General features: G+C 40.9%; 1 protein-coding gene and 1 long non-coding RNA gene across 4 annotated transcripts; one reads left to right on the plus strand and one right to left on the minus strand.

Moving 5' to 3' along the window:
- Positions 1 to 2,024: 2,024 nt before the first annotated feature.
- LOC110525301 (uncharacterized) lies at positions 2,025 to 11,113 on the minus strand. 3 transcript variants are annotated; one of them, XR_005052023.2, is made up of 5 exons: positions 10,920 to 11,113; positions 10,234 to 10,308; positions 9,578 to 9,768; positions 4,129 to 4,161; positions 2,025 to 3,796 (listed from the first exon to the last, which is right to left on the minus strand). It is a non-coding gene; the product is annotated as an uncharacterized LOC110525301 (long non-coding RNA). The 3 variants fall into 3 exon arrangements; XR_016496932.1 differs by having other exon boundaries at positions 11,010 to 11,094; XR_002473733.3 differs by having other exon boundaries at positions 9,838 to 10,308; positions 10,920 to 11,085.
- LOC110525299 (nuclear receptor subfamily 2 group F member 1-A) lies at positions 10,975 to 18,713 on the plus strand. The gene is made up of 3 exons (XM_021605307.3): positions 10,975 to 12,508; positions 13,796 to 14,323; positions 17,551 to 18,713. Exons 1-3 carry the CDS (start codon positions 12,073 to 12,075, stop codon positions 17,823 to 17,825), a joined length of 1,239 nt encoding a protein of 412 aa, XP_021460982.1. The 5' UTR covers positions 10,975 to 12,072; the 3' UTR covers positions 17,826 to 18,713.
- The last annotated feature ends 3,729 nt before the right edge of the window (positions 18,714 to 22,442 follow it).

A 22,442-nucleotide genomic window follows, 5' to 3' on the forward strand; every position in this document is an offset into this window, starting at 1 on the left:
CATCGGTGAAAATCTTCCTTTGATTGGGACATTGGTGAAAATCTTACTTTGATTGGGACATCGGTGAAAATCTTCCTTTGATTGGGAAATCAGTGAAGATCTTACTTTGATTGGGACATCAGTGAAAATCTTCCTTTGATTGGGAAATCAGTGAAGATCTTACTTGATTGGGAAATCAGTGAAGATCTTCCTTTAATTGTGACATCTGTGAAGATCTTACTTTGATTGGGACATCAGGAAAGATCTTCCTTTGATTGGGACATCAGTGAAGATCTTCCTTTGATTGTGACATCAGTGAAGATCTTACTTTGATTATGACATCAGTGAAGATCTTACTTTGATTGGCACATCAGTGACACAGTCTCTTAGCCATATCACTAAATAGGTGTGTACATATGCCGGAATTCAGGAAAACACTTTAATATAGAGTGTGAAATAACCTGAAATAACTTGAAATAACCCACTAAGAAGAATGTTGTTGTGAAGTGGTGTAGCAAGGCCTGCCATAGAGCATGTGGTTAGCAGTTAGCTGGTTCTACAGGTGTGTAGGGACTAGGGAAAAGCAGTAAATGCCTCCATTACAGTAAGAATAGCCCACTCCCAGGGCCTCTCCAGACAGCCAGTCATTACCCATCCATTGTGAGACCTGAGATATAGCTGTAAGTATGGGAGACTTATGGCTGTGAGAATGGGCCTGGATGTTCTCCATGGGGTTAATACTACCGGGGTGTTGTGGCCAGCGCATAGAACGGCTCTCCCCAATGTGCTCATGATTAGAGTCAGGGGTTATTTGGTGCTATTTTTACAAATATAGGGTTGATTTGTCTTAGGCCATTACCGTCTATTACAGCTAGAAGTCTTGGGGGAAAGGTGGGAAGCAGCAGACGCTGGCATTCTGCCTAAAGAGAAATCAATGAAACAAATTAATCCTTTGCAGGCTGCGGTGACACAGTCATCCATCATTCACGACCGCTTTTACACAGCGAATCAGGGAACAGGGAGAGAGCCCCAGGGGACGGGGCAGAAATCCACGCAATGCCAAGACCAGGGCAGCGGTGTTGTCTGTCTACAGGGACCAGAGAGCAGAGAGCAGAGAGCAGAGCGCAGAGCAGAGCAGAGCAGGGAGCAGAGCAGAGCAGGGATAAATACAATCAGGAGGGCATTACCATGAACAGCCATTATTACACAGTGTCTATCTCTCTTTCACACACCAGTCTCTCCTCCTGCCTCCAGCTTGTTATGCCCCTCCAGGTTAATGGGAAGACTGATAGGTGATCTTGATCATTTATTTACGGTGGACATATAGCCTGTGTATTGCTAATTAATGCTAGGATAGAGCGGGCAGATTAGGGAAGGAGTGAGACAGGAAGGGAGGTAGGGAGGGCACATTGAGCACATTGAGCACATTCTCACCATGTGGCATCGCATTGTTCCAATTCCATCCGATTCTGTTGCATTGTTCCAGTGATGATGCATTCTGTTGCATTGTTCCAGTGATGATGCATTCTGTTGCATTGTTCCAGTGATGATGCATTCTGTTGCATTGTTCCAGTGATGATGCATTCTGTTGCATTGTTCCAATGATGATGCATTCTGTTGCATTGTTCCAATGATGATGCATTCTGTTGCATTGTTCCAGTGATGATGCATTCTGTTGCATTGTTCCAGTGATGATGCATTCTGTTGCATTGCAGATTCCAATGGCTCGGTCCCAGGCCCACCCATGAAAAGGCCAGGTGTCACCACCCACAGCATTACAAGGACCCCCCCTCCACAAGTGGAAATGCAAACAACACTGCCATACAAAGGTTAGAGCCTCATGCACATATGGCAGCTACAGTACATGTGCCATTGGTACACCTCAGTTCAGCCAACTAGAGACCTGAGATCTAAGCACATGACCCACACCAGGAATCATCCCTCCCTTCATAGATACATGCAGCTTTCTTCTATTGCAGTGTGTAGCATCAGACAACACAAGAAAATCAATTCAAATACCAAAAAAAAACAAATAGAAATAGAACTGATATTTATTGTTCCTTTTATTCAGATGTGCTATGTTGCTTTCTCTGACAGTAATGCTATTACACACAATCATGATTTATGTAGGGTATCCCAGCACTGCATTGCATTAGCTTCCTCTGTTCCAGTATGGATCTGCCTGTGACGTAGTGGTTCACCTGTGGCGACCTCATGTGTTCTTAAAAAATGTAGTGAGTAGTAGACATGACTGGGGTAGAGGAGATGGTAGGATAACTCCCTGGGGGACTCGCGGGACAAGAGGAACCTTTGCTCGCCTTGTCGTCGTAATGGGGGGTGCCACTTACCTTAATGAGCCTCTCAAAGAAGAATACCAATAGCCTGACACAGGTGACAGCAGCATGCTGGCAAATCAGAGAGAAACTGGGGAGAGAGCGAGAGATTGGGGGGGGAGGGATATGTTGCCAGAAATGCTACAGCCTACACATCCTGTTTAAACACTACATATTTTCTCAGCCTCTACATCACTGCCCAGTTCTGAAGCCCCAAACACTGATAAAGAGTAGTTTAATACTAACATCCAATGGATTTACTTAGCTTTTTTCGACTAACATCCCTTTATTTTTCCTTATTCATTTGTAAACAAGACAGAACTTTGTAGAGCATTACATAAAAGTAGCGCATTAAGGTTTGTCTTCCTCTGAAGTTCATGTTCTGGAACATTTCCACAACCTTCTGCCATTATGTTTATGTGTGATAAGCTCATTCTTACAACCTTTTGACGAGATAGATGTTCAGAGGAGGAGTATAGAGAGAGATAGGGAGAAAGAGGGGGAGTTGTTGAGGAAGAACATGTTGTGGAATGTTTGCTGTTCTGCGCCTGAACTCATTTGTCAAGGCTTGACCTCCGCTGGGATGCCTCGGGTCAACGGGGGTCACCCGAGGTAAACTTGCCGTGTGGTCACACACACACAAACACAGAATCACAAACACATATACAAATGAAAATCTAAGTGAAGGAGAGGCACAGCTATGTCAAAATCCTTTTGCCCAGCACAGTATAATACAGCTGCACATTCATTTCTACATATGACAATGAGAACATTGACAATTTAACACTAATGGCATCACAAATACATTAGGTCTTGAGAATGTTATTTCATGTATAGCTTCTTAAAAGCAACAACACCATCCTCATAATGAATCTACTCTGCTTCCACTGACCATCAGGGCTGTGTGAGCTGCTGGGTAGAAGGGGTCAAGGTTAACTGAGTGAGGTTAATACACTCTGTTAAGGATATGTCTTCTGGGTCCATGCCAGGCCAGGGCAGTGAGGGCAGAAGAGCAGGCATAACTCAAAGCACAGTAGATATCTTCAACTGCAGACAGTACCTGTCTTTTAAGGCCAAGACAGTCCAACGCAACTGTTGTCCATGTGCAGCTGGTGGCCTTCCCATCAGCTCTTACTACAGAACATCGGACATGTTCTGTTCATTTCAAGATGATTCTACATGTTGAATCGCCACTGTTCATTAACACCCAGCTGGTGATCTATCGCGCTCGGGCCGCTGTGCACGTTGGTCTGTCTTGCGCTTTACCTGCAGACACAAGCTCCTAGTAGCAATCCTTACCTTGTACACAATCCATAAATCACAGGAGTACCAACCTAACCTGGAGTTTTGATAAACAGTATTTTCTTCCTTTTTTATTATTTCTTAAGATGACATTAGGAGAAGACTTGTCGATTCTGACCGTGTGACACGGTGATGCTCTTTATTCCAAAGGAAGGGGGACTTGCCACGACGTTCATTTAAATCTGAGAGAAAAAAACAACACAGAGACATTGATGATAAGAGCTAGCTGGAGGACGTGTGGGAGCCTCTTGAGCAAACAGCCTTATCATTGGCCATGCGTGATTCATGCTGCCTTTTGATTGGCTTCCTGAGTCAAAATGAGGACTGACTTTGGCCATGCCCTGTTCAAGGGATCAAGATGATATTATGGATCTAATTTCAGGGAGTGTTGAAGTTATACCAATATAATAAATGTATATTTTTGGTAAATTATTCCATCCATGAATCCATTAGTGCTAGTGAGATGTCTCAGTGAATTGGTGAACAGGGCCTGTGTAGCAGCAGTGGAACTTACATGGCACGATCATGTTGCACAGCCGCTCACTCCCTGTCAGGAAAAAATACAATTAGTTCCTTATTTGATGATGAAAACACATACAGAAGCATGTCGTATGACTATTGCAATATAGTAATAACATATTGTCTGGTCCAAAGTTCAGTTTGATTTTGAATTTAGATATTTTCTTCATTTTGACCCCTCTGGCTTTCCTTGGGCAGAAACATCGAACAAACTTATTTTGAGTTTTATGGAGAGAGGGAACGACAGACTGTGAGCTTGGGAACAGTGGGTTAACTGCCTTGCTCAGAGTAGCAATATCAAAGATTCAATACAGTACAAGACAACTTTATTTTCCATTGGTTGCAGCAAACAACGTACATTTGTATTCTGCTCCCTATTTAAGGAGTGGAATACAGACAGCACACATCACACATCACACATCACACAGCACACATCACACATCCAGTTGAGACGAGCAAAGGGTCAAACTGCCCCTGGTGCGGCGTAGCTCTAACAGTCAGATAATATAGTCAGCCAATAGCTGTGGAATTACTTGATCAGACACACACACACACACCTGCACTGATAGATACACACACACCATTTCCAAATCAATCTGAAAATATATGGTCTGTTGTGCCTTTGTCATCACAGCACCTTAAAAAGGTTATCGTGGCCAAAACTGTCTCTGTTTTCTGTCTTACAAGCAATTACAACACTTGGAACAGGAATAGTGCAGGCTCTCTATCTTCATGTTCTTGATTCATCACTGGCCCAGCACTTGCCCATCACTGGCCCAGCACTAGCCCATCACTGGCCCAGCACTAGCCCATCACTGGCCCAGCACTAGCCCATCACTGGCCCAGCACTAGCCCATCACTGGCCCATCACTAGCCCATCACTGGCCTAGCACTAGCCCATGACTAGCCCATCACTAGCGCTGGACTTCAGGATGTTCAGATCCAGCTAACATCTCTGATCATTTCACAAACTTTGCAGGCATCCATTTCTCTAATGATTACACCCCCCATATAAGATTCAAGATACCGAAGGCTCTGTGTGTGTGTGTGTGTGTGTGTGTGTGTGTGTGTGTGTGTGTGTGTGTGTGTGTGTGTGCGCGCATGCGTGCTTGCGTGTGTTAAAAATACCATAATGACATTATTTTAGTATTATTATTATTTGTATGACACTCATCTGCATGATTAGTACAATCCCACTGGGCACGGATGTCAATTCAACGTCTATTCCACGTTGGTTCGATGTAAATGGGGTGGGGTGTAATGATAGGTAGATACAGTCATCTTTTATACTGTTTGTGGATGCACTTTGCTATTTAACATGTCTCGTGTTCATACATGTTTGGTTTCCTAAAGGATATCGTTGATTTTCAAATTAATTTGTTCAGTATCTTACTTAACCTATGGCTCACTTAACGTTTACTGTTTGGAAACTGAATGTCTACATGCAAATTAGGCTATACACGCGTTTGGATATCGTGTCTTATAAAATATGAGAAATGATCACAATGAATGATATGTAACTTGAGAATGATTTTGTTCTGTCTTAATGTACCGTTAGTCTAAACGTGCTCAGTCACCCCCTATTAGGCTACAGCATGGTGGCGGTTCAGACAGACAACATTCTAATTGAGCGCGTGCTGTGTGTTGGTTTAAGAAAACCATTATGGATACTTGAGGTGATGCCACTCATTTAACTTCAAAAGATGCGCAATGACGCAGGCAAGTTGGAAATGTCATATTTTATTTCACCTCCCAGTTTCAGGGAGAACAAATGAGAAAAGCCACTTGTCTATGTTCTGTCTTTTCCTTTCTCTCTTTACTCCAGTTTCATAATAACCCTGCTCCTTAAATGGTTATGTGCGGGTTGTATATTTGCACGGGAGATAATCTTGTTCTGACTTTTTGTCTTTGGTCTATCTACAGTGTGTTTTCGGATAATGTGGCGATAGGATGAAAAGTAATTCGCGTGCAGAAGCTCATGTATACTTGTTGAATTTCTCGAGAATTCCACCTTTGCCCTCCTGTTTCCCTGAAATAAATTACTGTTACGGGTGAAATGCCTTTATGCACTGCGTTTGGAACCCTGATTCGTGTTGCCTTGGTCCCTCTAGGTAGAATCGATGTAGTAGTCGAGTAGTAGAGAAAATGGAATTCTGCATTTAACCAGGCTAATTTCTAAAACTTTTGAAGCACTTTAACGTGGGGTAAAGGGTTGTCCTCATATTATATGGATTGATGTGATTTAAAAAGTCTCAAGACATTGACAGTAGGCTATCACAAGTTGCCTATAAGTGCTTGGCCATTGGTTGCATTAGTTAATATGGTATCGTCTCCCATTCAAAATTATGATTTGGCTATGTTTTGCTAATGTCTTCTTTCTTCGTCACCATGGTATTAGGCGTATATAGGCTACCACATTAAGACACTATATGTGTTTTGAATGATTTTGTCTGCCTTGAATGGCGTGAAGCACACTTTATACTTCGTTATAGGCCTACCGTACGTATTCATTTGACCCCTTCTTATACAGAACCGCGTCGTTTATGTCACTTTCACCGTCTTACCACGTTAACAGCTCAGAAAATGTGTTTACTTTGATGTCGCTACTGGTGCATCCAGTTGGGTTTTTGGTGAACTACAATATTACAGCAGAAACATGAGGAGTTTCAGTGCTAATGGATTTATGATCTCGGTCTCTGACACCATTTAATGTAATTAGCACATGTGCTCTAAATATATGATGGTTTTGTGAGCGATAAAGCCATTACCCATCGAGTAAACTGACAGTCCCTCTAACTAAACTTCAACCACAAAGCTAATTGGAAAAGTCATTTCGGCTTCAATTGTCTACAATTATAGCCGTGGCAGTAGCCTCAGAATCCTAGTGTGTGGTTCTTCATTCATCATGGTGTATTTTGACCGGTGAATAAAACTCTGAAGAAACAATCCCAACTCAACCTGTTAGCTACTTTGATCTGTCTGTAATTTTGTCGAAGCTGCCTGCGTTAAACATAGCGACCTTAAGTGGTGAGGCTCTAAAATATTTTCCCTATTTCTCACGAATAGCTTTTCCATTAAGAGCGATTAGATGATGTCTATTCAAAGTTGCTGATCCATAGAGAAAATGGCTGCGGATAAAATACGATTTCAAGTGACCTTTTCGTCCCTTTCACACCAATCTGAGCCCCCGAATAGTTAGGGATCAGATTGGGGAAAAACCTCCTCCTCCTCTCTTTCAACCCGTAACGACTCAGAGCAGAGGGGGCTCTCAGCAAACCCCCCAACATTAAAGTATAACGCACAGCTCGGGTCTGAAGAAAGCAGCAACACTGGCAATCTTCATTTTGTCTTTATGTAATTCATTATGCAACATTTATTTTTCAAATGCATTTGTAAATGTGGTTCAAAGTTGAGAGCCAGTTATAACAAAACCAGGCTACACTGAACACATCAAAACAAATACACATCTTACAATTAGCTATCGGCAATACTTGTTTCAAGTATACTATTGAACAGGTCTATCTTATATAATTTCAGTGATACACTATTGGGGAAAAGTTTGAAAAGACGCAGATGAAGGATTTTTTTGAACCATCTGCCTTCAGAGGTTTCTGTTCTCTGTTAAAACATAGTTATGTTAATTTAAGTTATTTTCTCATTTGTAATTATTGGAACTCACTCAGCAAATATATGTTTTGTTATATGTAGTTGCACATGTAACATAGGCTATTATGCATATTAAGTCAATAATTGACAGCAGCACACCTCATTTGTTAATGAAACGTCTCTACACTTTTTCGTAGTTATTTTACACTTGTATTTTTCTTGGCAGAAATATAGGCTAGTTATATATTTTTGGAACAACACACCACAGCCATTTCTTCTAGAAAGTTAGCTGTTCAGTTATGGGCAGATGCTCAAAGGTGCGCGTGGATGGGAAAAGCATAGATCGTGTGTTACCCTTTCCTGAAGAAATGTAATACTTGTTTTTATAGGAGGCATTTCGACAGAGGCCTCTAAAACGTCAGGGAAAGCAATAGATGGAGCTGGAAGCTTTGAACGGTGTAGTGACTTTATAGATTCCCTATACTGGAGCGCCTACATAAACTGAACCAATGAGGATTGTATTATTAGCTATTTTCCTTCAACGTGTTTATTAATTATCTGAAATGCCGATGGGCTGATATTTGCCCCCGTGTTCACGAAGTAGGAGGTCAAACTATCATGGCCTTTTATTGCTTTCACAACTGGTCCAAGAATTCATAACGCTCGATTGACTACTTGCAGAAGCGAAAACGTGTTTATGGGGTGCAGTTGCCCTGACATTTATTTATTTGTTATACAAACGGTTAGAGAGAGACCGCATCACTTGGAAATTAGCCTAATTTAGCCTATGTTTTTAAATATATTTGAAGCCCACGTAGGCCTATATCTAATCTATTTTAACCTCTAACTCACGGTAGATGCTCAGCAAACCATATGCATGATCTGATTCATATAGGCCACATGTGCAAATATAGCCTATACTGCACTGCGAATGGCATTTGATATTTTTGGTAATAACACATAATTATGTCACATAATTATATTTATATGCGTCTTGTTTTAGGGAATATAGGCTAACTCAAACTATAACATAGACATTAATAGTAAGTTCCTGCCATGTGGAACTTCAAGTGGCATTTATAGCATCAACTTAAAATCTGAGACACAAGGGAATCGAAGTTTAATATAGTCTCGCCAAAATCGTATTTCATATAGGCCTAGCCTATGCTTTTGTCAGTATTATCGCTCGATGTAAGTTGTGTGTATGCATCAATTATCTACCAAATAATCGTAAAAACTGCTTTTAAATTGACAAAATATATTCTGCTTATCTCACATAGTGGGGTTGAAAATGTATCTGCAAACTTTGCAATTAAATAATAATCATTTGATTATCATGAATGCCCTACATTTTCATATGACTAAACAAAACAGACAGAAAGTGTTCCAAGAACTATCGTCATTCCTGTACTATGCCTCACCAGCTCAGTCGTATAAATGTCCTTTAATCCGTTGAAACTATCGATGAGAAACCGGCTGCTATCGATGTTTTCATTATGTGATCATACAACAAATAGCCTTGCACAGGTGAGATGCACATAACCTGGAAAGGGTTCCCTGAATTGCGGTAACAGCATCAACGATGTTCGTATATATTGCTGACGACAGTTTTAAACGGAGAAACGGGTTCGCAAATCAGTAAAGATGTCAAGGAAAGGACAGTTAAAAAGTTTCACCCTGGAATGTAGCCTAACAGTGCTTGTTTGACATTTAGACAGATAAACTAGATAACGGTTGCCTACATGGGTTGCATGGTAGTGTAGCGAGGCTAGAATGTATTGTTCATTCCTTTAGAGCTTCTTGTGAATAGGTGGAAGATAAATAAATGTTGTACTTGCCAAATTCAGGTACCGATGTTTCCCATCCACTATAGCCTAATAGTTGTCGCTGAGTGCTTCTTCTTTTAATACCCTGCTGTCCACGTTCTCTTTTTCTCTCCTGTTTTCGTGCTATAGCCTTCTTCTCGCTGCTCTCATTCACTGTCACCCCTCTCTCTCTTTCTCTCTCTCCGTCCAGCTCTCTTCCCGATCTGTGGAGTAAAATCTTAATGATACACTTACAGAAAATTCTTTGTCCATTTTAATCTTATTCGTTTCACCTTTTCAAAGAGCTGGAGACATGACCGGGAGTCTCCGTGCAGTGTCCGAGACAGGGACGGGAAGAGTTCTGTTGTTGAATACTTAAAAACACCCATTCCTCCTATGCGTTAACAAGGGGGGTACTTGCATATTTGCGCTCCATTATCTTTTAATAGCTGACTACACTCGGACAGACATAACAAAGGTATTCATAAACTATTCACTTTATTTTCACATACCCTATACTCTATTTAAGTTCGGCTATTATGGGATGCATGTCGGCGCACCAGGCTTGTAAGCACACTGAATACACTTCTGGTGGCTTTGGTTACCATGTGGGCGAAATGTTGTCATATTCAAACTACCCCGTGTCAATGTTATTTGTGCTAAGTTCCACTCATTTTAAGTGATTTTACCCTGGAATGTCTTTCCTAAATCTACAAAACAGGCACCAGCTGCTCCGTTTGAAATCTTCATCAGGAACACAGTATCTGTAAAAATATAAATAAAAAGAAAGCAATTTTCATGAGTTTATTTCTTGTCTTTATGATTTTACAAAGTTGATAAGAATACTACATGCATGATCACAGTGAGTTATGCATTACTATGTGGATGTAATTGTATACTGTACGCTAGATGGCAGACCGATCCAGACATTTTTGAGTTGGAGACGCATGCAGGCTTCAGTATCCACATGCAAAAAGCCGGAATTCCCGTGCAATTTTCAAACAACTTGACATGATTTTGAATTATTGTCATTATAAAACATAATATGACACCCGTTCAGTGATTGTGTAGGCCTTAAAACCTCAACTGTTATAGAGTATTTGTTATTTGTCGATGTAATTTTGAGATTCGCTGGCGCCATCGCACCCTGTCTGCCTATTCTAACACGAAATATATATTATGCAGAATTTCTTACATATTATGTTTTCCTAATTTGATCCAGTAACTTTGGACCCGAATTTTGACAATGTAAATGTAAAGTTGAAGCATATACAGTATTACACACCACCAAATGCTGTAGGCTATAATAAAACACACGATACATCAATAATAATGTCCCCCGCATGTATAATGAATATGGTAGTCCCAAACAAACCCTTTAAAACTTTGAGGAATTCTATGCCAGTCCCTTTCGCCTAGCACGTTTGTTTATTTCACGTGCACAAAGCTTTGTCCTCGCTTTTACCCTTATTTCGGCCATTCTATCCAGGGTTTCCTCCTCTGTTTGTGACAATAGACTAATACTAATCAGGTTTCAAAGTAAATAGCAGCGCAGGGCGAGCTCAATGTAAATTGTGCTTGTCAGAGACCCCAGTCGTAGGTAGCAAGGAACCAGGACTCTAACCAATGGAGAGAAAGAGGCTTGGCTAACCTTAGCCTCCCATTTTCTCTCTCTCCCCTCAATGCAGGGCTCTGGCCAGTCAGTCGCCTTTGATTATCAGTTGCCAGCAGCCCCTCTCTTGGCTCCTTGACACGAGCACCATATAAGGCGTAGCGATCTCCATAGAAACGTGTCAGTTTCAATAGTAGTGTCAAAGTTCACTATATACAGACATTCGCGCAGATCCCCGTTTCGGAAACATTGCTCTGCTGGTCTTCCCGTTTAAACGCATTCAATTTTGGGGCTCTCCTTCTTGCATATTCTATTAGTTGTTGTTTTTTGTTTTTTTTATCTTTTTGCCTTCGCTCCATTGTACTGGAGAGGTGAAACTACACGGGCACTTCGGCGACGCGGTCTTTTTGCTGGTCGAAATGAAATGTATTTAAGAATATAGATGTAAAATTCCGCTCTTCAGTTTTTCCTCCCCTCCAACAGCGAAGACGGGAGTAAGGAGCGAGGAAGAAAGGAGAAGGGAATTTATTTCTCGCAGCACTTTGGATCGCATCTATTTTATGTTCGTTTCTACGCCCATGTGAATCGCTCCTGCCTCCTTTCTGGCTATTTTATAACGAACAGCATTTTTTTTTTGTTACGGCTGGCTCGCTTTTTCTTCAAGATTGGGTTACTGAATGGCTGACTGCAATTTACATTGGAACTGGCCTCCCGATACTTGCATATCCTGATCGGGTGCCTATTCTATCGCCTCCTGTATTTTCAATGTATTGATCGTGTTCTGCTCCCTTCTTTCTCTTATGAGATTGTTTTTTCCGATTTGACTTTGCACTGTTGTGTTTGAGATATTTTTTCTCCCCTTGCTTTATAAATCCCAGCGATCCGTTCGCTTTATAGCACTTTCCGGGCCCGAGATATGGCAATGGTAGTTAGCGTCTGGCGAGATCCGCAGGAAGACGTGGTCGGAGGACCTCCAAGCGGCCCCAATCCAGCAACTCAGCCGGCGAGGGAGCAACAGCAGGCGGCGTCGGCAGCACCGCACACTCCGCAGACCCCAAGTCAGCCAGGACCGCCGTCAACACCAGGGACTGCTGGAGACAAGGGGAGTCAGAATTCTGGACAGAGTGGCGCACAGCATATAGAATGTGTTGTTTGCGGAGACAAATCGAGCGGCAAGCACTATGGTCAGTTCACCTGCGAGGGATGCAAAAGTTTCTTCAAGAGGAGTGTCCGAAGGAACTTAACGTATACATGTCGTGCCAATAGGAACTGTCCCATTGACCAACACCACCGAAATCAGTGCCAATACTGTCGGCTGAAGAAATGTTTAAAAGTGGGAATGCGGCGGGAAGGTGAATATCTTTTTTTAATGGCACTTATGATGATGCGTACTACGTTTCATTGACAACTAGGGCTGCCATGTTGCATAAAAGGTCACATACATACGGCTGAGCACATTGCACAACCATGTTTTTTGAGGGGATGTGTATGTGTGCGCATTTAGCTTATAGAGAGGGTCAAATGCAATGCAGCTACAAAAGATAGGGAACCGGTACGAGTCGTAGGCTAAAACAAAGCAGCTGTTTATTTGGCTGTGTGTGTGTGTGTGTGTGTGTGTGTGTGTGTGTGTGTGTGTGTGTGTGAGAGAGAGAGAGAGAGAGAGAGAGAGAGAGAGAGAGATAACATGCATGCTAATGCACGTCCTTACATGTGTAGTGATAGACTTGTGTTTGGTTTGTCTGTGCTTTAAGGCGAACAGACAACATAACCACATCGTCTCCCTGTTCCATATGCTGACTAGACAGATTAAGCAGTTTGAGCAGGCTGACGTTAATGCTAGAGAATTTGTGTGGTACACATTTGTTTAGCCTCGTAATGTATGATAGGCCGTAACTTTCCCTCTATTTGGAGCACAAATTATAGCAAAACACGTATTTTAAATTAACCACCAAATTACCATACATGTTATTTAATATTATCCCCCCAAAATATTGTCAACAAAAATACAATTAGACCAATTATACTTAATGCACATTGTTAAAAGATTCTTCCTCGACTGAACTATAGACTTAGAAGGCGTTTACTCTTATTGTGCTTGTTATATTTTTGCCACTCTTCTTCAGTGCAGCATAACACATATGTAATGGAGGAATACATTAGACGAAATGAAACTGACACATGGGCTGCAGTGAACAACTAGATGTAGCATAGGTCTAAATGGCATTGTAGGCCTGTATTAAAGCATCCGTTATGTTAGATATTTTAAATGTGTGTGTGTGTGTGTGTGTGTGTGTGTGTGTGTGTGTGTGTGTGTGTGTGTGTGTGTGTGTGTGTGTGTGTGTGTGTGTGTGTTAATCTAGATGCGTGCCTAGTCGATACTTATGTATAAAGTGCAACACTTAGCATGTAGGCTACGGTCACTCTTAGATATTGAAAATATGATTATTTATTTAAACAACACACAATCTTACACACTATGTAATGTACAGTTTGAACTAGATTGTGATGGGAAATGTTACTCCCTTATCTCAGAGCAGAAAACACTAGCTTGCCTAATGCTTCTCGGCATAGGTTGCACGTGCAACAATGTTCATCAGTTCTGGATGCACATTTCCTCTCCTTCTCTTTCTTTTTGTCAGCGGTTCAGCGAGGACGAATGCCTCCAACCCAGCCGAACCCAGGGCAGTACGGGCTGACGAACGGGGACCCTCTGAACGGCCATTGCTATCTCTCCGGATACATCTCGTTATTGCTTCGGGCTGAGCCTTACCCGACGTCCCGATATGGAAGCCAATGCATGCAGCCCAACAATATCATGGGTATTGAGAACATATGCGAGCTGGCAGCTCGCTTGCTCTTCAGCGCCGTGGAATGGGCGAGGAACATCCCTTTCTTTCCAGATCTGCAGATCACCGACCAGGTGTCCCTTCTCAGGCTGACGTGGAGCGAATTGTTTGTGCTAAACGCGGCTCAGTGCTCCATGCCTTTGCATGTGGCCCCTCTGCTCGCCGCGGCAGGCCTCCACGCTTCTCCAATGTCTGCGGACCGAGTCGTGGCTTTCATGGATCACATTCGAATCTTCCAGGAGCAGGTTGAGAAGCTCAAGGCCCTCCACGTTGACTCGGCAGAGTACAGCTGCATCAAGGCGATAGTACTCTTCACATCAGGTGAGTGTTTCCCATGCCGCTGCTGAGGCCTCCTCTGTAATAGGCGGGCAGTGAGGGGGTAGACAGGGAGAACAACACTGACACAGAGGCCATGGCTGTTTAGTGCAGGCTACTCCATGCTCTTTTGACAATGGCTTGCTGCAAATATCCACAGTGATACATTTTGTGTGTTACTCAGAGCATAAGAGAAGTAAACAAACCGACTTTCAAAAACGTAATTTGTATGTGTATTTTACTCCCACGTAGGAATAGATTGAAAGACAATATACTATTTAATAACTGTGGGACAGTATAAAAAGTGAATCACATTACATTTTGTATAAGTCTGGTCTACAGAAGTGTTTGGTCTATGTAACAGGCGTTTTTATAATACATGATATGCATAAAGAAAGGCAGAATTGCGGTGTGACACCTGATGTAGGCTATGTACGAGTTGCGGCACATATTTTCCTGTTTTGCGCGCACAAACATGTGTCTTGGGAAAACAGGAAATAATCCCTAGCTGCCTATTCAAATAAATACTGATTAAATAGCCTAATGTGTCATTGTTTTACTCTGCTATACATTTCTGTCAGAACAACAGTATGCTTGAGATAGATTCGGAATGTATTTAGTTTAAAGATATTTCCTCTCACAATTATTTTCTTGTAAAATATTAGAATCCCACATTTTGAAAAGAAGGCATAGTCTACATATGACCGGTCATTACTAGATCTGGCTGAGCCAAGGTCACCGTTCCTGTCGCGTGTAATAATATAGATATTTGGGGTTTGATTGTGGACACTTGCTGCCATTAACATTTGCAAGCAGTCGCATAAGGATAATGGAGAATAAGTAGGCCTAGTGGATAAGAAGCCTAAATCGACCGTGACTCAAAAGAGCTCTTATGTGGCTCTTTTGAAGTGAACAAATTCTCATTAAATAGCATTATTTCAATCAATACATTTCACAATTAAGTACCATTTTGAACATCATTGTGTTTTGTAATATGTGTTTTTATTTTATTTTCTAGAACATATTTTCACTCTCGATGTCCTCAAAAAACACTATGCTTGGTGACCACCTATAGCCTAGCCTAAAGTAGCCTAGCATTAGCATCTTTACTGAATTATAGCCTATTAAATATATCCTATAGCCTACTCTGAATAGCTAAATATATTTCCTTTCATATTATATTATATTATGCATATTATATTATGTTATAGGCTATTATATTATTAGCCATATCCATATAAAGTATTTTGTAATGATTATTTTTTAAATCGTGAGGATTGTATAGCCTACAGACAGGTTGAGTGACCAGTGAACATGTTTTGACCATGGCCAATAAACCTCCTCTAGTCCTCTAGTTTGCCCTCCTTAGTGACATGAAGACCTTACCACTGCCTTTTCTGCCCGTGAGGACATTTCTGTCCTTAGCATACAAACATTATATTCTCGTTTTGTAGGCCTACATGTGACTGTGCCCTTTTAGGCACATTTATATGACCAATCAAGCCCTCCTGGTTTACCTATAGCCTACCTTTGCTAATGCGAATTTATGTTTTTTTCTATTTTTTTCTAGGCTGTTAGTCATTAACATAACATGACGACATTGTGTGCCTTGCTCCAAGTTGTTGTTACGTTATTAGGCTATATCCAATTTAACATAAAATACAACTACAGAGATAGTTGTTTAAGATGACTAGATTTAACCTTGGTTCTGTCCATTTTAGCAAGAGGCAACATGCGTAACAAACTATAGTTGTAGTCAAGGTTTACTGTGTTGACATTTATTTATTTTTTCAGAAATGAAACCCATAGGGGTAGCCTAGTTTAGGTCGTTGTGTTCTTATGATTCATATTATGTCCAGTTATGCATTGTAGGATATTTTTCATAATCTGTTTTCACATACTTATTCAATGTGAATCTATGAAATAGATGTCTTTATGTGCAGATATTTTCAGGTTGTATTATGACGCAAGGGTTAGTTCTATGTTTGGTGAACTATGGGGTACCCTTTCACGAGCTTTCTTTTGGCTCATGCATTCGCTGAAGCTCAGTCGTCGATATGATTTGAGCTTAATCATTGTGTTTCACAAGTTTATATTTGCAAGATGTTTTAAAACGTAATTTATTTCGCCCTGATTAATTGTTTTATGTTTTAAATATAGACTATCAAAGTTAATCCAAACGGATTTGGGACTGTGTTGCCTCGTCTAAGATCATATAGTAAATCAACCCAAGATCTCCGCGTTGGCCCCGCGTAGTCCGTGAGTTCATAAGGTTATTGTGTCTGGTCGTAGTGAGTTATCGCCCTGAGAAATCAAGATGAGATTTAAAAGCCTCTCGGATACCATTGTCCGGTGTTTAATGTATTGTTACAAAGCAATGGCTTAATACAAAATCGTCAGGCCTATGCATAACGGTCCAAATTATGCTTGGCCCTGCACAGCCGTTTAATGCAGATTTCTAGGCACAGCAGTATGCCGTGGCCTGTGCGATAAACAGTTTCGTTTGTAGACTACTATGCACAAACATATCTGAAGACATTAACGTTGAGTGCATTTCTCCATTTAGGCCAATGTGCAATGAACAACCCCCGACTATATAGGCTACGAACAAAACACATGTCGCATGTGTTGTTGTGCTGGCTCCTTTTCGTATTTTTACGTGTTTTTTGCGCGACTATTGACCTCACCCCTGCTAATAAATGTGATTGCTTCCAGGGCCTTTACTAGGCTACATTGAAAAACAGGCCAAGCATGGTATATCAAGAAAAGAGCGGTGAAATGTCTTAACAGTTTATCGAGAGTAGCTTAATTAGGTCATATTATAACCATTGCAATTTCACTTTCATCAATGTATTTTATACGTTTCCATTGAATTGTGTCCCCTGAGTCAGAAACCACGAGTGGGCCTGCCTTCCTTTCCCCCTGCTCCCTCGATTGGAACTGCAAAACGCTATACAATAAATAGGCGTATGCTGCACACCATTTCCCATGCCCGTTAGCTGCATATTCTTTGTTTTGATTGGTTTATGAACGTGTAGAGGTATCTGCCTCTATGTGGTGCGTTCCCCACTTCAACAGATCGCCCTTGTTTATTCTATATGACAGTTCCTCTTACTCAAGGTGACGTAGCATGTTTGGGCAGTGTGTTTGTTAATTTCACTTTGTCAATAACACGTAACGTTGATGTTGAACGATAACCAGGGTTCTTTTGTGTTTCTCTTTTGCCTGCACAGACGCTTGCGGCCTGTCAGATGCGGCTCACATCGAAAGCCTGCAGGAGAAGTCTCAGTGCGCCCTGGAGGAATACGTGAGGAGCCAGTACCCTAACCAGCCCAGCCGCTTTGGCAAGCTCTTGCTGCGGCTTCCATCTCTCCGCACCGTCTCCTCATCGGTAATTGAGCAGCTGTTCTTCGTCCGCTTGGTAGGTAAAACCCCTATTGAAACGCTCATCAGGGATATGCTATTATCCGGGAGCAGCTTCAACTGGCCTTACATGTCCATCCAATGATCCGAATGAGAGTGACAAACAGAGAGAAAAAGGACCAAAATTCAGCATCCCGTACAAGAAGACTATATATAGGACATTTTCTGAACATATTGGAAGACATGACATGTTGTTGTTTTTTTGTCTTCTGGGACTAAGATCTGAGATGGAATACGTTATGTACAGAAAATATGGAACTGGACTTACACCTGTTTAAATCCACTCTCATCTTCAAGAACAGTACTCTTCATTTTGTAAAATACTAGTCTTTATTTTCCTTTTTTGTAAAAAAAAACAAACAAACAAATAAAATGAAAAACAAGACTTAGCGGGAAAATAATGTTTCCAAGCAATTATAAGAAATGTCCTGTGTCTATGTACCCCTCTGTTTTGTATTTTTTCTGGTTCTAAACCAGCTTTTCTGTGATTCTATACTAATAATTTTTATATAACCTTTTGCTTCTTATTATGAGTGCGATATATATGTTGTCGAAGCTACGTTCTCCGAGAATTAAAAGTTGAAGTGGGAATTTAAAACAGAAAAATAAAGAAATTTAGACAAATAAGATACAAGTCTAATCGCTATGACAATATCACTACTGATGGTTGAACTATGGACCTGCAACAGCAGACCGACCTCGTGGACATTTTGACGAGAGGACGTCTTGCTCCTGGTTATGAGTGTTTGAGGAGTCGATCATCAGTCAAAGGAGAGACATGAAAATCAAAAGCACTTTTAATATATCATTTCAAATACATTTTCTTTGTTTAGTCTTGAAATTTTCATTGTTTCTTGAATTTTATTGGTTGTTGCCTTCAATTTGCTTACTTCATAATGCAGCTTTTGCAGAAGGGTCGGTTGATGAAGTTGTGTGATGGTGAGTGTACTATTAAAAAAGAAATAGGCAACAATGTCTCACTCTCAAGAATGTTCTTCTGAAGATCGAGATGCACTGACGCTTATTGTGTGGGATAGCATAATGCCACTCATCTTCATACACATGTTTAGGCTACGCTTGCCTTATATGTGCGTTTTCAAGTGTTGTCTTGCATACTACACTCCAAATTCTATTTCATTATAGGCATTTTGCCTCTATTCTTCCCAATGGAGCTTGGCGAACGATGGGAAAATATAACAATATCATGTTATGCTATAGAACAGGCGTTGTTTAGATTGGATGGCTGGTAGGCTACTCAATGCATAGCTAGCTATATGTTACTGTTTCACCTAGTCGCTCACTCACGACTGAGTATAAACACATCGATGTGCGGAATTAGACAGTGGTGACGCTGCTCGCTGCCTGTGAGCGCATTAATGTTTCATACTTTCCCAGACAGCAATGAACGCTTGAGCTTCTCTTGCTTTCATTGCTTTCATTAAGCCACAAGCCTACCTCTTGTGGCTTAATCAAGGGGATTCTCAATTCAACTATGACTGTCTCCAAACATCTGCATTCGCCTGTTTAAAAATATATACCCTTTGATAGAATTGTTTCAATATTGACATGCGTTTTAGCTAAGGATTGCACTCGCTGTAAAACAGATGTGATATGCATGATCAATCTGGAAAATGTATTTTACAGCATGTAAGCCAGACGATAGAAACATCGAATGTGATGTATTGTGTTGGAATAGAGAGAGTGGAGGAGAGATAGAGAGACAGACGCGGAGTGCACAGTGACAAATGAGAGAGGAAATATGCGGAGGGAAATCAGCGTGTATGTAGCCTTGGCTTGCCTATAGCCTACATTTATAATGAATGCATCGACGAAGTCCTCAACGTGTTGGATTATGATGTTTGTCTGCACAGTGTATAGTAGCTTCGTGTACAGGGGCTGCATGTCTCTTGCGTGACAATGTCTGTTTGCCCTTTACAAAGAATGTGGACCCGAGAGCAGATCTCTGACGTACAGAAATAACGCAGTATACTGTTCATATGCATAATACACATACTGTATCAGACTCAAATAAGGACATAAGCTTGGGATATGTTGGGTTGGGAGGAAGAAGACGGTGTCTTGTAGCCTTTGCCTTGCAGTCGATCTTGAGATAGTAGCATGATGAGGACATGTATAGACGTCCAATTTCTTGAACGATCTCCCTACGATGAAAGCTAGCGTGAGGATGGAAGCTGAACGGAGACAGCCACATGTCTTAATTGTATTTATATCACCATTTTCGGTTTGGATGGGGGCGTATCGTGGCGGCGGTTGATTTGATTGTATGTTCCCTGATTAATTCATTTACGAGTAACTTATTTTTTGCTTAAGCTAGTGAAGTTGTGAAATGTCGTAAATGAGGGCCTATCTCTAATCGTTTTACAGATTTGAAAACAGGAGTAGAACTATTCGGTCTAGTTATCATGGTCTCATCTGGTCAAAAGATGAGCAGGCCTTAGTTGATCATGGTCGACCTGTGGTCATGATTGAAGCAGTGTTCATCCCATATAGCTTCTGGTAATATTTCAACACGGTATTTCTCAGATCAACGTAACCCTTAATTGTGTTATGTCCTCAATAATGTGTAATAATATGGCTATCAATAATTATGAACTAACAATGGCATGAGCATGTTGGCCGGTTGGCCAGTTCACAGTTGGAGAATGAGCCCTTGTAGTTTTGCTTTAAATTAATAGGCTTAAACACATTTTTTTTATATAGTTTAAACACTAATTTTAACACATGAGAGCCAAATTGTACATATTATACCTTAGCATTTTACAAATTACCCATTTAATCTTATTGGAAAAAGAAATAGACTTTTGGGCTAATTTGGAAGTTTAGCTCATATCCTAGGCCTACTCCACAACTTTTCTTAGATTGTAGTCCCCCTAAATATTTTATTTTATAAATCTGGTTGTATGTGTTATATTTATTAGTTTTTTTGGCTAATATCCTAGTTTATGTTTACCCGCATATGAAGAGATGTTTAATTAGAAAAATATAACATTTACTGAAAATAGTGTCGTTGATGACGAGTCTCGATCAATTCCAGCCTATATTTACAGCCCTCGACTAAATTGTTTACCAGCATATTAAATGCAGCTTTTAACTAGTTGTTCTCACATAATGTATTCTAAACCCCTCTAGAATTCTAACTTTCATCCTTTGCTGAGCGCATTATGTTGTACAATCTCTACACTACGGGCTATATAAATCAATTCAAAATAACATAATTCGAGCCATGTGTTTCTAGTTAATGAAGCAGTATGACTCACTACAAGCAGGAATGATATGATAGGCTACAGTTTGGTAGACCTATAAGTGATATTTATTAATCGACGGTGTGTTGCTTTCATTTTCCAACAGTTAGGTCAATTTAAAGAGGTTTGTTGTAAATATGCAACAATTAGATATAATCTCATACTAGTTTGGTATTCGGCTTTCCATTAACCTCATAGGCCTATAGTGTTTGGGATGATGTGTTTTCAGGCAGAAGTCTTTCATAGTTGTAGATCACTCAACGTTCAAACATGGTATACAAATGGTCTCTCTGGGTCTTGTATGCTGCTGGTATTTTAGCTGCTTTTCTGAAGAAGAAATAAACGTGTGACACGATTGGGATGTTCTATCATATCGTATTGTTGCACTTGACTGATGACAGTGGGTAAGGCAACGGGATCTGTAACACACTATAGGTCCCATTTGTGTCTCGGTCATTTCGGAAACTCTGGTTACCAAAGTGTTATTCCCAAATGAGTTAAATAACAATTTACCTTTGTCTGGTTTCATCCATCAAACCACAAGTGAATGACTCCTAACACGGGGCTATTTGTTTGCTTGCACAAGCAGCTGGGTGCGATTTCACGTTTGAGATATCTGTCTGAAAGCGAAACATTTATTATCCTAAGTTGTCAGCGACCCTATTTCCAAAACCTCATGCAACCAATGGTTCCACACGTCTTGAGCAGTCACACGGCAATAACAAGCTTGTGTGGGGTAACATCCGTTAATTTCGCCAATGTTAGGCCTACGTTAAGTCACTTTTGACAAACAGTTTGAGAAAATATTTTCAAATTGAAGCTTTGGGATGCGTGAATGATCCTCTCAAGTATGGGCTATGACAATGTTATAAACTTTTATTTCAGGTATTGGCTTATGCATAATGAATAGACATACACGATAATGGACATTGCGTTTTTCATCATCGCTTGGCAATTCTAACACTTCTGGTGAATGGTGGAAAACAGCACAGTGGGAAATAGCCTAGCATTCTAAATATAGTGCATGGATGTCTGCTTGTGTGTCATAAAATGGCTTGTTTGCTTTCTATGTGAAATGGTGATAATATGTAGTCGACCTAGAATGACGTACAATTGTTCAATTGTGCAATCTCAATGATCGCAGTATAATTCTGCCGTCCGCAGACCTCATAGACAAGCTTTAAGACATGGATCAAATCCAATACTACAGGGGTATAAAATATGTCCAGTTGTGAACGTAACATAAGGGGACGCCTGTGTGTGTATGTATGTATGTGTGTGTGTGTGTGTACGTGCGGTGTGTGTTGCGAGCGTGCGCGCGCGTTTATGTATGTGCAAGCTGGCGTGTGTGAGTGAGTGAGAGAGAGACAGCGAGGGAGTCGGTTGCGAGAACAGATCGCTGTGTAAGCGATCCCTTTGTGTTGATTTAGGAAGACGTT

Source organism: Oncorhynchus mykiss, chromosome 6, assembly GCF_057628025.1.
Source record: "Oncorhynchus mykiss isolate SJ-2025 chromosome 6, ASM5762802v1, whole genome shotgun sequence".
NCBI lineage: Eukaryota > Metazoa > Chordata > Actinopteri > Salmoniformes > Salmonidae > Oncorhynchus > Oncorhynchus mykiss.